The following is a 14,931-nucleotide window of genomic DNA, read 5'->3' on the forward strand; positions in this document are numbered from 1 at the left end:
CTTTGTCATTCCATTTGTAACACCCCTAAATATTCGTCGTAGACCCCGTAAAGTACATATATTTATTATTAGCATAAAATTCTAAGTCGATTAAACGATGTCCGTCCGTCTGTCCGTCTTTTGAAATCACGATACAGCCCACATTATTTGACGTAGAGTTTCAAAATATATCAGCCCGCGTTCTGCAAAGTTGGAGCAAGATCGGATTATTGCTTCTCTTTCTGTGCAGAGTTTTTTTTAAATTTCGATCTTTTGTGGAGGAGGTACCAGACGGAATGGACTGATGTATTCCATCTTGGCACCAGACCTTGAGTTAATAAAATTAGTGCCATGTGTGAAAACTGAAGTCAATCGAACTCTTAAATCAAATTTTATGAGAGTTGTAATTATTAAAAATTTTGACCCTTTGAGGGGAGGTACCTAATGGAGTGGACCGATATTGTCCATTTTCGCATAGGATTCGCAACGTTGGGGCATAATCGGATTATCGTTTCTCTTTCTGTGCGAAAAATATTTTGTGAAAATTTCGATTTTTTGTGGGGGAGGTACCAGAAGGAACGGACAGATATATTCCATTTCCACACCAGACCTTGGGTTAATAAAAATATTGAGATGTGTGAAATTTGAAGACAATCTGACTCTTGCATCACATTTTATAAGAGTTCAACATTTTGACCCTTTGTGCGGGAGGTACCTAATGGAGTGGACCGACATTTTCCATTTTCGCACCTGACCTAGCACTGATGAAAATATTAGGATTCGCAAAGTTGGAGCAAAATCCGATTATCCTTTCTCTTTCTGTGCAATAAATTATTTTCTTTGAAAATTTTGATATTTTGTGTGGGAGGTACCAGAAGGAGTGGACCGATATTGTCCATCTCCGAACTCGATCTAAGTTCGACAATAATATTACGATGTAGCAACTTTGGATCAAATCGGCCAGCCAGACAGACATCGCTAGATCGACACCAGATATCCTGAAACGGATTTGGTCCAAAGAGACCTAGGGTCTAAAACCGTTATTTCGATGTGGCACGTTTTGGCCGTATCAAATGATATATACCCTGTCCAATCATATATCCAACAAATTGCAAATAAGTTTTCACATTCTGATAAAATGTTACATCTTAATAAGTTTATTTGAGTTCTGACCAGTCAAAAATTATTTGGACTATAAAATATACTGATTATGGTCAATTTTATTTTCACATCCTCTGTATGGGATAATGAAGATTCCAACGGCTCATAAAGTGTTAATCACCCAGTGGTGCATACATTAATTTGTTTACCTCGCAACAGATGTTTTCGAAAGCGGGTTCGATTAAACTGATAACCTTTGATTGCAACGCTGCATAAATTTGTCCAGCAAAACAAACAAAAGTCTGATGTAATTGTGAATCAAATGAAATTGTTTCACTCACCTCATCATGCGATGCGTTGTTTGCCCTTTTTGTTGTATTATTTTTAATAGCAATTTTTAATTTGCCGCAAATATTCTTGATGTTTATTTGAAGTGTTTGATTTTCGGTGAGATTTAAAATTTCTTACTCAATCTTTAACTGTGGCAGAACATATGGTTTGATAATGACGTAAGGCTATTCTGTATAATATCTTTAAAATAACTCATACCCTCGATGTCTTTACAATCCCCTAAAGCTCAAATTTCAAATAAACGAGTTGCAGCATATAAAATATAAAAAAAAGAAAGTTAGGATAAAGTTGATTCTTGATAAAAAAAAATATTGGGAGTTCAGGTTCAGGATGCTGAATTGCGCCAGACACCACTCTTTCAAATGCGATTAAGATATTAAAACTACTTCCGTCGTATAGAATTTACATCGTGTAAATGGTGATTTGCTTAACCAAGGATAGCGCAATTTCCTAAAAAATGCTACAATAGACAAAACAAATGAATTCTGTGTTAAATTCCATAAGAACACTTAAAATGTGTCCATATCGGTAGTCCTCGAAATCCATATGTGTGTTATCGCATCGTAGTCCTCGAAATCCTCAGATGTGTTGTATTCTCCACGCCTCCACAAACACATTTGTGCGTAAGTCTGTCACCCTATTTATAATGCTAATCTACATTCGAATCTGAGCTCTACCACCACAGGCTAACAGTCAGACTTAGTAGCGAAAAATACTACTACCAAAGGTCACTATTTGAGTGATACGAATTATACGATCACGAGATATCACATTGCACCTGATTCAGTTAAAAATGTGACAATGGTCTTTAAAATACCAATGATCCTTTTGCAATCCTTTTGCAAGGATGTGTTTTCCACGTGAGAATTTCAAAAAAAATCAAGTTCCACTTACTCCCGCTGAAAGATGTGTCAAGACGTTCAAAATATCTAAAATCGGTTGTTATCACGAATGGGAAATTATGTCAAAATTCAGAGGTCAATTGTATTCAGAGGTAGAACTTTACATCGATAAATCAATGAAATTTCTTAAGGTGGTGTGAAGGGCATAAAGACAGGGATATTTCAACATATTAACTTATTATTATTGTATTACACCGGACAACACTTTTTTTTATTTTTTTCGATTATTATCGGGCAAATCCAGTGGATTACAAAAATAGAGCTTAAAAGATTAGTATCGGCGTTTTGAAAGTAGCCTAAACACAGGGTGCAAGTAATTTTCTCTTGCACACTTTTTTCAATTTTCGGATTAAGATTTCTCGTAATTCGTTCATTTTAGGTATATAGTATCTTCGGCAATACTGCAGGTAGAAACACGAAGAATATTTTGGTAAGAAATTTTATTCCTCAAGCGAGTCAACAAAAAGGCCTTTTTGTCCTTTTTATATATGGCTAAAAACAGCCTTTAAATGGAATCGTAGCAAGTCAAAATATTATACAAAATTATCTATCATAAAATTCTACTATAGGTCCCTTTGTGGGAGTTTGTCCAAAAATCTCCAACAAATCGTTATTTTAGAACGGTCAACGTCTTCGTATAGCCCTTATATAACGTTACCAAAGCCCTCATTATTCACCGCTTATGACAAAAGTTACCCATGCAGGTCTACGTTGTCGTATAGACCCTAATATAACGGTTACATTTGGTATTTTCAAGATTTTAACAGAATTTTTAACGGATTTTATTATTATTATTATTATTATTATTATTATTATTATTATTATTATTATTATTATTATTATTATTATTATTATTATTATTATTATTTGTATTATTATTATTATTATTATTATTATTATTATTATTATTATTATTCTTATTATTATTATTATTATTATTATTATTATTATTATTATTATTATTATTATTATTATTATTATTATTATTATTATTATTATTATTATTATTATTATTATTATTATTATTATTATTATTATTATTATTATTATTATTATTATTATTATTATTATTATTATTATTATTTTTATTTTTATTATTATTATTTATTTATTTATTTTTTTTTTTTTGAAAATTGCCAAATTCAACCTAAAGTTTTTTTTACATGTTTCCATTAATTTTTCTCTAATTTAAGCAGATGCCTGAAATTTTCATAAAATTCTATTTTAGGTCGAAGGTGTTAGAAGAAGAGGTATTTACAAAATTTCTGTATAAATCTCAGAGTAAACCATATATCTAGGTACAATAGTTTTTTATGAAAATTACATTCAAATTGGTTTGCTAAAAGTAAAAATGAGGTTTTTGGCTTTCTTACATAAAATTTAACGCGTATGAAATGCGAGTCAAAAACTCCCATTATTCTTCATTTTTTGGGGAAAGTGACAAAGTAAGAATTATTCCAGATCACATATTGTTGTTGCGTGTCTGTTAGAAAAAGAAAATTTTATTCTTAATATGTGCAATAAAAAATGACATACATTTCTGTCAATAAAAAAGTAGCCCTTTCCCACAATTCAAATTTTCTTTTAATTTCACTGCCCAATAACCAGTTTGGGTTGTAGAAATTGCAAGTAACTTGACAGTACTCGTTTTTAGATTAAAACCCCTAAGAACTTCTGGGTTCTTAGGCTAAAAGTGGCTCGGGTTCTAGTTTAAGATATATTAGGATAGAGCTTTAAAATTTGATAGAGATTTTAACTGCATATGGCAGTTTTGCCTTTCTGACCAATACCAATAACTTCATCAAAAATTTTTCAAACCAAATCGGCTATACTGATGTTAAATACCATCTACAGAACGATTTTTATACTCGTAGAAAACATAATTATTTGCAAAAACTTGGAAATATGGTCAAGTCCCTTCGAATTTAGATAAATCGGGAGCATTCTAATAAAGGCGCTACTCCAAAGTATCGTCATACATATATTGCGAAATAGTGATCGAAGGCCTAAAAACCAAGTTAAAACCAAATCGATTGAAAAATATTACCTAGACCCTTGCAATATATAAAATCAGGGGTATTGTACCAAAGATGAACCTATACGGATATTTTTTCGTAAATACCCTTTCTACATAAAAAGAACTCAAAATGCCAAAATTTAGGAACATTAAATGGAAAATATGACCAAAACATAAAAAATACATTACAAAAATGGAGTTATCCTCAAAAGGGGGCTACTTTTAACAAATATCCCATGCAACCCCGAAATGAAAAAATCATAACTATTAAATTTCCATTAATTTATTTATATATTTTTTTTTTTTTTGTTCAAAAAAATACAAAAATTGAAAGAATTTTAAGCCAATTAATTTTTGAATTTTAAACATTCAATTCGTTGCCAACGCATCGGCTTCGTCTTTAGACTACATTAGTAGTATCTTCTTTGTGGTAAACGGTCACATCGTAAAACTTGAAATTTCCAACATTGAAGTAGTAATCATGTAGGACTGGACGCTCCAAAGGATATCCCAAGGGCAAGGCGTCCACATAGCGACTGCCAGAACCAACACCACAGCTTACGGCAGGGTCGTATGTCGAGAACTGAGCTACTTCAGGAGCATGGTATGGGTATACGGCAAAGAAGAACTGGTATGTTAAACCTCCCTTCTTGCCCAAGGGCAGAAGCAAGCGACGAGGGAAACCGCATTGACCAGAAGTAAGGGGGAATTGATAATCGGAATTGGTGGCATCAAACAGCTTCTTGTACAGCTCGAAGTATGTGGTCTGGTCATTTGTAGAACAGGCAAATTCTTCGGAACTGCGTTTCAAGTGATTTACACCAGCAACCAAGTCAACGACGTAGTGATCCAATTCAAAGAAGTTTTGGTAGTTGTCCTCCAAATTCAGCACATGACCATTCTCATCGTATTTGGGGCCGAGGAATACCTTGACGACTGCTTTCTGGGTCTTATCCGAAGTGACGTCCAAAGTGAATTCGAATGGTTGATGATTGACGCGCTTTTGGCGTGCCTTGACCACGAAACTATGACCTTCGTAGACCGAGTTGCGTCCGAATGTGTACAAAGCATCAGAGGAACCTTCAACAGCAGGAGTAGCAACGTCAACAAGGTTGCTCACATCGGAATCGAAATACTCAAAGAAGGTGGTCAATTTTTCGGGCAGATGGACTGTATCGAGAGTTACACCAGGGAATTCTAGATCCTTCTTCTGGTACTCAGGGAAGTTTCCAGCTAAACGCCAATAATAACCGACAAGTTCCTTGTACAGAGAATAGAACAAAGGATCGCGCAAAGAGGTTTCATACTGCGACAATGTGCCAGGCAAAACATCGCCGAATTTGCCATAGTAACGTCCTTCGTTGACAACCTCGCGAAGAAGATTATCAAGACTGCCGTACAGTTTCTTGTCCAGGCTAAAGGAATTGCCCTGCAAAGTATTTCCAAGCTTCTCCACCGCAGTCCGGAAGTCATCGGTGGTGGTGTCCACAAAATCAGCAACGCGTTTTAAATAGAATTCAAGCTCTTTCACCAAATCGTAGTTTCCACTATTATAGAAGTTGTAGTCATTGGGCCGATCGGGGAAGCTGACACCTTTGTAGTAGGCCAAATTGCTGTAGTACCCGGGTTCGTAGTTCTGGTACACGTTCAATTGCGGTACTTCACCCAAATCATTGGACAAACGTTCCAAATAGTAACGAGCCAACAATTGCCTGTGCAAGTACAAATACAACTCACCCACACGGTCCTTGCTGAATTCATGAGTCTCAGGACCCTTGGTCCAGTAGGGGTAGTGCAGGTTGTAGTAGTAGTAGAAGGCGTTGAGGCCAACATCTTCGGTGAAATATGCCAAGGTGTGGTCGTAGTTAACATTGTCGTACACGTTGCTGTAGTTGGACTTGACGACTACGTTGAAGACGTTGTCCAACTGCTTGACATTGTGGAATCCGTGGAGGGCTTGGTGTTCAGCTTTGGTCACAGTTTCCACATCGAAGAAATGCCATGGCAGGACCTCGTACACAGCAGGGGTAGTCACACCGTGTAAGTCGTCACGCAGAACAGTGGCCAAGTTAAGGGCGTACACAAATAGTTGCTTATTCACGTGGACGCGGGCCCAGTACACAGCATGGGTGAAGGCCTTCCAGTCCTTGGCGAAGTAGAACAAACGTCCCAAACCCAAAGCGTACTCAACATGGTTGGCGTAGACTGGAGAGAATACAACCTCGTCACACAGTGGCTTGTGTTGCCACAGATCGAAGAACTCGGTCAATTTGTCGGCATTGTTGTAGTCCTCCAAGTGTTCCCATGGCAGGTAGGTGGCATAGGTCTCATCGAATTTGGTCACAAACACATCATCCTGATAGACATGCTGCAGGACTTCCAAGACAAACTTTTGCTTTTCCAAGAAATCCTTATCGGCAAACTTTTGTTGCGTTACTGGGCTGCCCAAGGCACAAAGGGCCAAGCAGACGACTGAAACTGCTGTGAACGACTTCATCTTTCGAAATCATACCCAACTACCTTGTGCGAGCCCTTTTTATACCTATTTGGAACAGATGGAATATCAGATCAAATCTATTGAGGTCTGATGAAAGTGATTCCGTAACAAACACAACATGGCTGGGGAAATTGTTTATGAAACTGTCTGGTTGAAAAAAAGAAAACACCAACAAATTAGTGTCTGTTTCTAACGCGAATCAGTCAATTTGATCTGTGGTCAACGACTTGAAAATGTGATAGTCACTTCGATTTAACGCGGGGTCAGCATCACCTCAGTGTCTGATTGCCTGTAAAATTACAGCAACATGAATAATCAATTTATTTGTTAGAGATTTGATAAGAATTCTAAAATTGTAGAATGACAACTAAAGTAGGTGTGTACGCGGACCAGCAATTTACTGTATATGTATGAAGATGTAGTTGGGAGGACATTACGACATCATTAAGCAATTTTTTTTTTTTTTTTTTTTTTTTTTGAATTGAAAATGGATTGACTGCGGTAAAGGAGTTAGACAATTTTGCTAGAGTCTAGTACAGTAACACGATTCAGACACTGATACCGATATTTAGGGACTATTCGAGGACCCGGATCTGAAGAGACAATTTTCTGTCATAGAATATAGTACCCATTACGAACTTCAAATACGAAATGTTAAACAATTCCGGTGAATAATAATTAAAATACCGGATATAGGGAGGTAGAAATCATTAGTTGATCCCATAAAAGATACGATTTCAAAGTCTGACCAACAAAAATTCGATGCTAATAGAGGTCACACTGATATTATTAGTATAATATTAGTATATTTAACATTTTTAATATTATTATTTTTCAGATAATGATCGATTGTGCTAAAAACCCGTTGGTGGTGCCGTTTTGTACCATACCCGGACGACTGCCTGAAATTCAAGGTCTTAGCATGGGCCTGGAAAATTGCCAAAAATCTCTCAATGAATATTTGGAATCGAAACGACGAATATTTCCCCGATTTTATTTCATTTCCACAGATGAGCTGCTGTCGATCTTGGGAAGCTCTGAGCCAACAGCAGTTCAAAATCACATTATAAAGGTAAGATTTTGAATTAACAATACTGGCCTCGTGGCGGTTATGTGATGTCCGACTTCATTTTGGATATTTGGCGAAGACGCTAAATTGTTACAAATTTGACAGTTGTAAAATATAATTTGGATTAAAATATATGTTTCAGTACTTCAAGGCTAGATTAGAAGTCAATTGACTGATCTGATACGGTATAAACCTTAGAAATTTTTAATATATCTGCCAAACTAAGAACCAGGCATATTGTTCCAATCTCAATTTACAATTTTGATAGAGCTCAAATATATTATACAAAGTGAATATTATACCCAATTAGGGCAATATACAAATTTTCGAGGAAAGAAATCGTATTCCACTCACTAAGGTAAGCACACAATTGATTGAGTAAACATAACTCTTATATTCTATGGAACAAATCCAAATTATAGAATTTTAGTTGGATGGGGGTGAAAACAAGGCCTTTATGGGAACACTCATTCTAGTGCCTCCCCTACAAATGATTGTGAAAAATTAGTAATCTTTTGCGGAGCCTAAGGTACAATCCACTCCATATTGGGGTCTTATTCCAAACTCATATTTATATACCAAATAAAATTTTCGTCCTGGATTTGAGAGATACCTTACACAGATTCACTTGTTTAGTTCCTTCCCTAAAAAATTGGGTTTCGGACTGTGTCTGGGGAACGTTCAAGGTTAAATGCTTTGATATGTCACATAGCCATTACGTGTTTCCGTTTCTTTATTTTTATAAAAACAAAGGGATTTTGTAATTTTTATTTATTTATTTTTTGTTTTTTTTTTTTTTTTTTTTTTTTGTTTTTTTTCTTTTTGCTGTCATTGCGTCCAGATGTACGACAATGTGAAATCGCTGCGTATAATCAAGGAGAGCTCCACATTGAGTATTGTCAATGCCATGATATCAACTGAAGGTGAAATTCTGGAGTTCCGTCAAAATGGTAAGTAAAGTTATAACTTTTTGTATGTCCCATAATTGGCCTTGGGCGCCCAATTTCATTGAATACTAGAAGCATTGCTCGCTCAGATTTTCCTTAATTGTGATTGTGTTTGTGTTCCATATTTTATTCGTTTTCATTGGCGTATTCGCCAGTGGTCATTCACAACAGCTGAGTAATAATCACCATAAAAATAAAAATAATCAGCGTCGCCATTTGCCATCTCTTTTCTTTAAACTGCTTGTTTTACTTATGGACTGTTGGCAATTGTTCTTCACATCCGCGAAGCAAATGTCTCATCTGTATTTGGGCAGTGGACGCCGATGTTCTTAAGACGGAGAGCTGCCTAGCCAATGTTGGGTCTTTCCCCCTTCATGGAGCAACGTAGCAATTGATTGAGGGTGTAGTTTACAGATACTGTTGTTTGGGGTGATGCCATTCATTTTGACGCTGATTGCAATGTTCAAAATTATTTTATTTTCGCTGTTAGCATTTCTTTATTTCCCTCTTTGTTTTATTATCATCTTCCTGATTATACGCCTTATTGCGCTGAACGCACCAAGTCTTAAGCAAATTGAATTCTTGAGAAAGCTACTGGATTTGTTTTTTTTTTTTTTTTTTTTTTTTTTAATTCAGAATATATTTAAAAATATTCTTCGTATGAGCATATTAAATTGATTTGAATAAAACACTAAGAAAAATAAATGATTTCCATGGAAATATACATGGGTTATAACAATTTGCGAGTGAGTAATACCGAATGTCATTCCAATATAATAACATCTCGTCAAAGTTAATAAATCATTGCTAATCTTTGAAACCAGATAGAGTTTGTGTTGTTTTTGTGGCCAGAAACACGAAACCATCTAGAGTTGTCTTCACCTCAAATTGCAACATTTATTAAACAGGATTCCAATCCTTTTAAGATTCCAATTCCCATTTTTCATAGCAAAAAGTTGTACAAATGTCTGACCAAATGTCAACTTATATTTCCATACAATTGTGATATTTAATTTGGATTTATTTCCATTAATTCGTGTGTAATTAGAGAATTCCAGGAAGTATATGAAAAAAATAAGATACAGCCAGACAAGTGGAACCTCTTAAATATTTTCAAACGAAATAAGGAAATGTAAATCCCTCCCCAAAATAGTGGCTCGTAAAATATCACGCTTTTTCATAAACTTTTATGTCTCTGCAAACCCCAGAAATTCTCGTCAATTGAACGGTGATCAAAAATGATTCACAATTTTACAACAAATCATAAATTTTAATAAACCTCTTCGTGTAATCTAATACTCCAAGCATCAGTGATTACAAATACATCCAATTCAAATGTTATTCTTGGCGGATCTAATTATTGTTACGAAGTCATTAATATCGATTCGAATGCTCGCCACGCCAATGACAATGCCAATATAAATTGGTGCGACTAATAAAAGAAGAAAACGAGAACAATAAAAAAGACCACCCCCACCCCTCCACGGCATTTCTGAAGCTCAAAAACGAAGAAGAAACAGATGAACAAAGCGAAACAACGAGATGGAGTATTCATTAAAATCAAACGTTTGACCAAATTTCAAATAGGAAATTTCTCAAACTTCCGTTTCCGAAATTCTGGGGCCCCCACTTTGACTGATTGTGTCCGACGACCCAACGAATGCTGTTTTAAGCAATTCTTCCGTTTCTGATGCGATCAAATGAAGAGATTCAAATCTTTTGACATGCGACAGCAGAAAAAAAAACACCAGAGGATTTGAAACGGAAACAGGAAGCAGTACAACAGTAATAATGGTTAACTTGACAAAAAAGAAAAGAATGGAATCAAAGCGAATCGAAAAATATCTATTGCCTGTCTTGGTCTCCATTCCCCTCGTTCCACATGCCAAAGAAAAACAGAAACAACAACAAATACCAGTTCTTGATTTAATGGAACATGAATCCGTTGTAAAAATTGAGGAAGAAAATTAAACAATTCATGGGATTTTTTCCGATTTCTCTTTTGTTGCGAATGGCAATTACAGGCGATACCACAACGCGGGTGGTTGAGTGTTTTATTTGCCCAAATTAAGAAGTAAAACATATTTTTTAATGAATTCCCAATTATGTTTCAAATTATATTAATTTGGATTTGTTTGGTATTTTTCTTTGTACCTTTTTTTTTTGTAACGAAATGGCTTTTATTTTGCAGCATTCCAAATAAGGCTGAACTTTTGATAAGAAATTTAAAATATATTGTCCTCACCGTTTTGTCCAATAATGAGATATTTATGGTGTTTAGTAGTTTATATCTCTTTGCAGTTAATACGTACAAAAAGTTTGATCATTTCGTATTTTAAGTTGTTGGGTCCTCTCTTAAGTGCCCAAAAGATTATTTTCAGTCTACATACACCGGCTCCTCCATTACAAAATAATCTTTGTATCTGGAGAGAAATGGTTCAGAGCCCCGAAGGACAGATTCATTATATGTCGAACTTCCGAATTATTAATTCATTAAATCGGCTTATATATCACGGCCTACATAATCTATATTTTGAGGTTTTATGTAGCTTTTCTGGTTTTTTTATACCCTCAGCCATTGCCATAGATACGGCAATTTAATATAGCCAAAACGACCTTCCTGTACCTCCCCCAAAAGGTCATATTTTCATTGAAAATATTTTTCTCAGGAAAACAGGAAACAATCTTTAAACTTTGCAAAGCTTAATATTTTTATCAGTGTTAGGTCAGGTGCGAAAATAGACAATACCGGTCTACTTATAAAATGTCTTCATATTTATTTTACATATCGCAAGATACACTACATCTTGTAGACGGTAGATATCGAACCACTCCTCCTAGTACCTCCCCCACAACGGGTCAACATTTTGTATAAACATGAAACTCATTGAACAAGTACATCCCCTACAAAGGGACAACATTTTTAATAATTAAAATGTGAAATAAAAACCCGATTGTCTTCAAAGTTCAAACATCTCACTATATCTATCAATGCAAGATGTGATGTAAATATGAAATATAACGGGCCGCTCATTCTTGTACCTCCACCATAAATGCTCTACATTCGGAATACTTATAACCCTTATAACATGCCCAACAAGTCAGCGATTCTCTTTAAACTTAGTATATCTCAATGTTTCACTAAACTCATGATCTGGTGGGAATATGGCATTTTCGGCCCTCTCTTTTTGAAACACGGAATGGGAAATACTGATCCACTCCTATGGTACCATCCTAATAAAGGGTGAACAAAATATATTTTATTATCGGGCATAAGCTAAGGGTATATTATCTGTCAACAAAACCGACTGAAACTTTTAAAGAAACGTTGTAAATATCGAAAACGTCATATATGTATGGTCGTATTATTGAAACCTCACTGATTATAATGATAGAAGTTTAATATTTTAAGAGATCTTAAAACCTAAGGCTGGATTTTTGTTCTGAATGAAAAGTATTTTCTTTAAACAATTTTCATTTGACATTTGTCCCCTTTATTAGTTTTCATTTCAGATGTTTTGTTGCAAAATAGCCATGCTCAAGACTACTGTTATTTTTATAAAATCAACGAATTTTTCGACATATGTATGATATGTCGGAGAAAATATGTCATATACCTCACAATTTCTAACAGGCCTTCTATGGTTATTATAAACTTTAATTAGATATTATTTATTCGGCAAAATCAATTAATGTGCCAATAAAAATCATCTTTTTTGCAGTGCGAGCCCAAGGAAGAGTGGAAAATTGGATGAACGATGTCTTGGACGAAATGCGCCGATCAAATCGTTATTTAACCAAAAAAGCCATATATGACTATGGAACCGACCTCGAAATCACCAGGTAAGAGTGAAAATCGATTTTCTTCCAGAACGCAAAACAAAACAATTTTTGATGTGAAGAAGAAGGCATTAGTTTTAACTCCCACACCGAACTGCAACATCCCCCAATACGTTTTATGTGTGACAAATTCATTTTCAATTTATCCCAGCCAACTTGCAGCTGGCAGCTGGCAGCTGGCCCAAATATGTTGGAAGAACATTATATTTATACATTAACTGAAGTGGCGACGGCTGTTGGCCGTTGGCCGTTGCAATGACACTTTTCCGTTCGATTTCGTTTTTTACGACCTACAATGAATAATTTTGTCGTTATAAGCGATTTATCTTTTTATTGACATCGATTAACCGCAAGACCAATATAACACTGGCGTTTGCCGACGATAATGACACTCCCCACGATGATGCCGCTGTCGCTGATGGCTTGGTTCTTGGTGGGGTTTGCGGATACTTGGCGGATGGCGGAATGTCATCCTTGTCGTTGGCGATGATATCTCCACACTGGCCGCTGTGACCACAGAGGATTTTTATTAACGGAGTGGGGGAGGGTGTGTGTGTGTGTCGGTTTTATTTGGTGTCGTAAAATTTAATGAAATCGCTTTTGTGTCATAAAATTGATTCATTCACATTTTGCCGTTAACCACGATTCCAATTTTTTTTCTTTCATGAACTTCCACCACCAGACCAGATTGGCTAATGAATTACCAAAGTATGGTTGGCTTGGCTGCCAGCCAGGTGTGGTGGACGTCGGAGGTGGAGGAAGCCTTCAACCAGGCTCAGAATTTTGGCAACCTGAGAGCGATGAAGGATTTTCTCGACAAACAGAACTACCAAATGGACGAATTGGTGTTGAAGGTGCGTTCCAACCTCAGCACGAACGACCGCAAAAAGTTCAGGACCGTTGCAACCATCGATGTGCATGCCCGGGATATTATCGAAACATTCGTGAGAGACAATGTGTTGGATGCGCGTGAATTCAGCTGGGAGAGCCAATTGCGTTTCTACTGGATCAAAATGTACGACAACTTGTATGTCATCCAGTGTACGGGACGATTTGATTACGGCTATGAATATTTGGGTTTGAACTCCCGCCTGGTAATTACACCGCTAACGGATCGTATTTATTTGACAATAACACAGGCACTCCTCATGAATTTGGGTGGAGCACCAGCTGGACCAGCAGGGACTGGCAAAACGGAAACCACAAAGGATTTGGCCAAGGCCATGGCTCTGCTGTGCGTCGTCACCAACTGTGGCGAAGGCATGGATTTTAGGGCGGTTGGCACAATCCTCTCAGGTCTGGCACAATGTGGAGCTTGGGGCTGCTTCGATGAATTCAATCGCATCGACATCTCAGTGCTTAGTGTTATTTCGACCCAACTGCAGACCATACGAAATGCACTGATAAGAAAACTGGAACGATTTGTGGTAAGTAGTTGAATGGGGGGGGGGCAGGGAGGGAGTGGCATTCTTTTAATTAAATTATTTTTGCTTTCAGTTTGAAGGAAGTGAGATAAGAATCGATCGCAAGGTGGGCATCTTTGTCACCATGAACCCTGGTTATGCTGGGCGCACTGAACTACCCGAATCCGTGAAGGCCCTCTTCCGACCGGTGACATGCATCAAACCCGATTTGGAGTTAATTTGTTTGATCTCATTATTTTCAGATGGTTTTTTAACGGCCAAAGTAAGTATGGCTGACAATTACCCAAATTGCCAATGTACGGTTTCAAGTGCAACACTAAATGATGTTGGTAGTAGTATCTACACATACACATACATACATACAAATCCAAATCCAACAATATGCATGCTTCGGTAGTAACATTTTGCTCAAAATAACCATTATGCTCCGCATAATTAGAACTGCTTCCTTCTTTTATGCCAGTCATTGCTATCACCATCACCATCGTCGTCGTCGTCATCATCGTCCTAACATCATCACGAACAGCTGTTGTAGTCTATTCAAGAGCGTGAGTTTTGACAGCGAAATCCTACCACAGTCATCTAGACCGACCACCGTCATCGCCATCAATGTCAAGCTTTTCACCAACCAACACAATAACAATTATCTCCTTTGTGCAGAATATGGGAACGTATGGAAATTAGCACACCAACTTAATTAGAATTCCCATGGGGGTGGGGTATGACAATTGAGTTGTCAAGGAAATATTTGTTCGAACAACCATGGGCAACAACTTAGAATTTTGAAATTTTTAAAGCTTCGGC

The 14,931-nt window shown here is 36.5% G+C and overlaps 2 protein-coding genes across 2 annotated transcripts in view; one reads left to right on the forward strand and one right to left on the reverse strand.

The window, feature by feature from the left end:
• LOC101893569 (dynein axonemal heavy chain 10-like) overlaps window positions 1-14,931 on the forward strand; it is a 129,782-nt gene that overhangs the window by 44,846 nt on the left and 70,005 nt on the right. Inside the window, exons 25-29 of the mRNA XM_059125481.1 lie at window positions 7,686-7,919; window positions 8,758-8,866; window positions 12,586-12,706; window positions 13,386-14,130; window positions 14,201-14,389. Coding sequence (XP_058981464.1) covers window positions 7,686-7,919; window positions 8,758-8,866; window positions 12,586-12,706; window positions 13,386-14,130; window positions 14,201-14,389 — 1,398 coding nt within the window. The remainder of the gene's footprint in view (window positions 1-7,685; window positions 7,920-8,757; window positions 8,867-12,585; window positions 12,707-13,385; window positions 14,131-14,200; window positions 14,390-14,931) is intronic.
• LOC101892890 (larval serum protein 2) lies at window positions 4,618-6,869 on the reverse strand. Its single transcript, XM_020040017.2, has one exon. It carries the CDS (start codon window positions 6,845-6,847, stop codon window positions 4,751-4,753), a length of 2,097 nt encoding a protein of 698 aa, XP_019895576.2. The 5' UTR covers window positions 6,848-6,869; the 3' UTR covers window positions 4,618-4,750.

Source organism: Musca domestica, unplaced genomic scaffold (assembly GCF_030504385.1).
Source record: "Musca domestica strain aabys unplaced genomic scaffold, Musca_domestica.polishedcontigs.V.1.1 33, whole genome shotgun sequence".
In the NCBI taxonomy this organism is placed as follows: Eukaryota; Metazoa; Arthropoda; class Insecta; order Diptera; family Muscidae; genus Musca; species Musca domestica.

Bases quoted from the DNA above. Each gene is read 5' to 3' on its own strand.
- LOC101892890 (XM_020040017.2), bottom strand. From the start codon at position 6,847: ATGAAGTCGTTCACAGCAGTTTCAGTCGTCTGCTTGGCCCTTTGTGCC.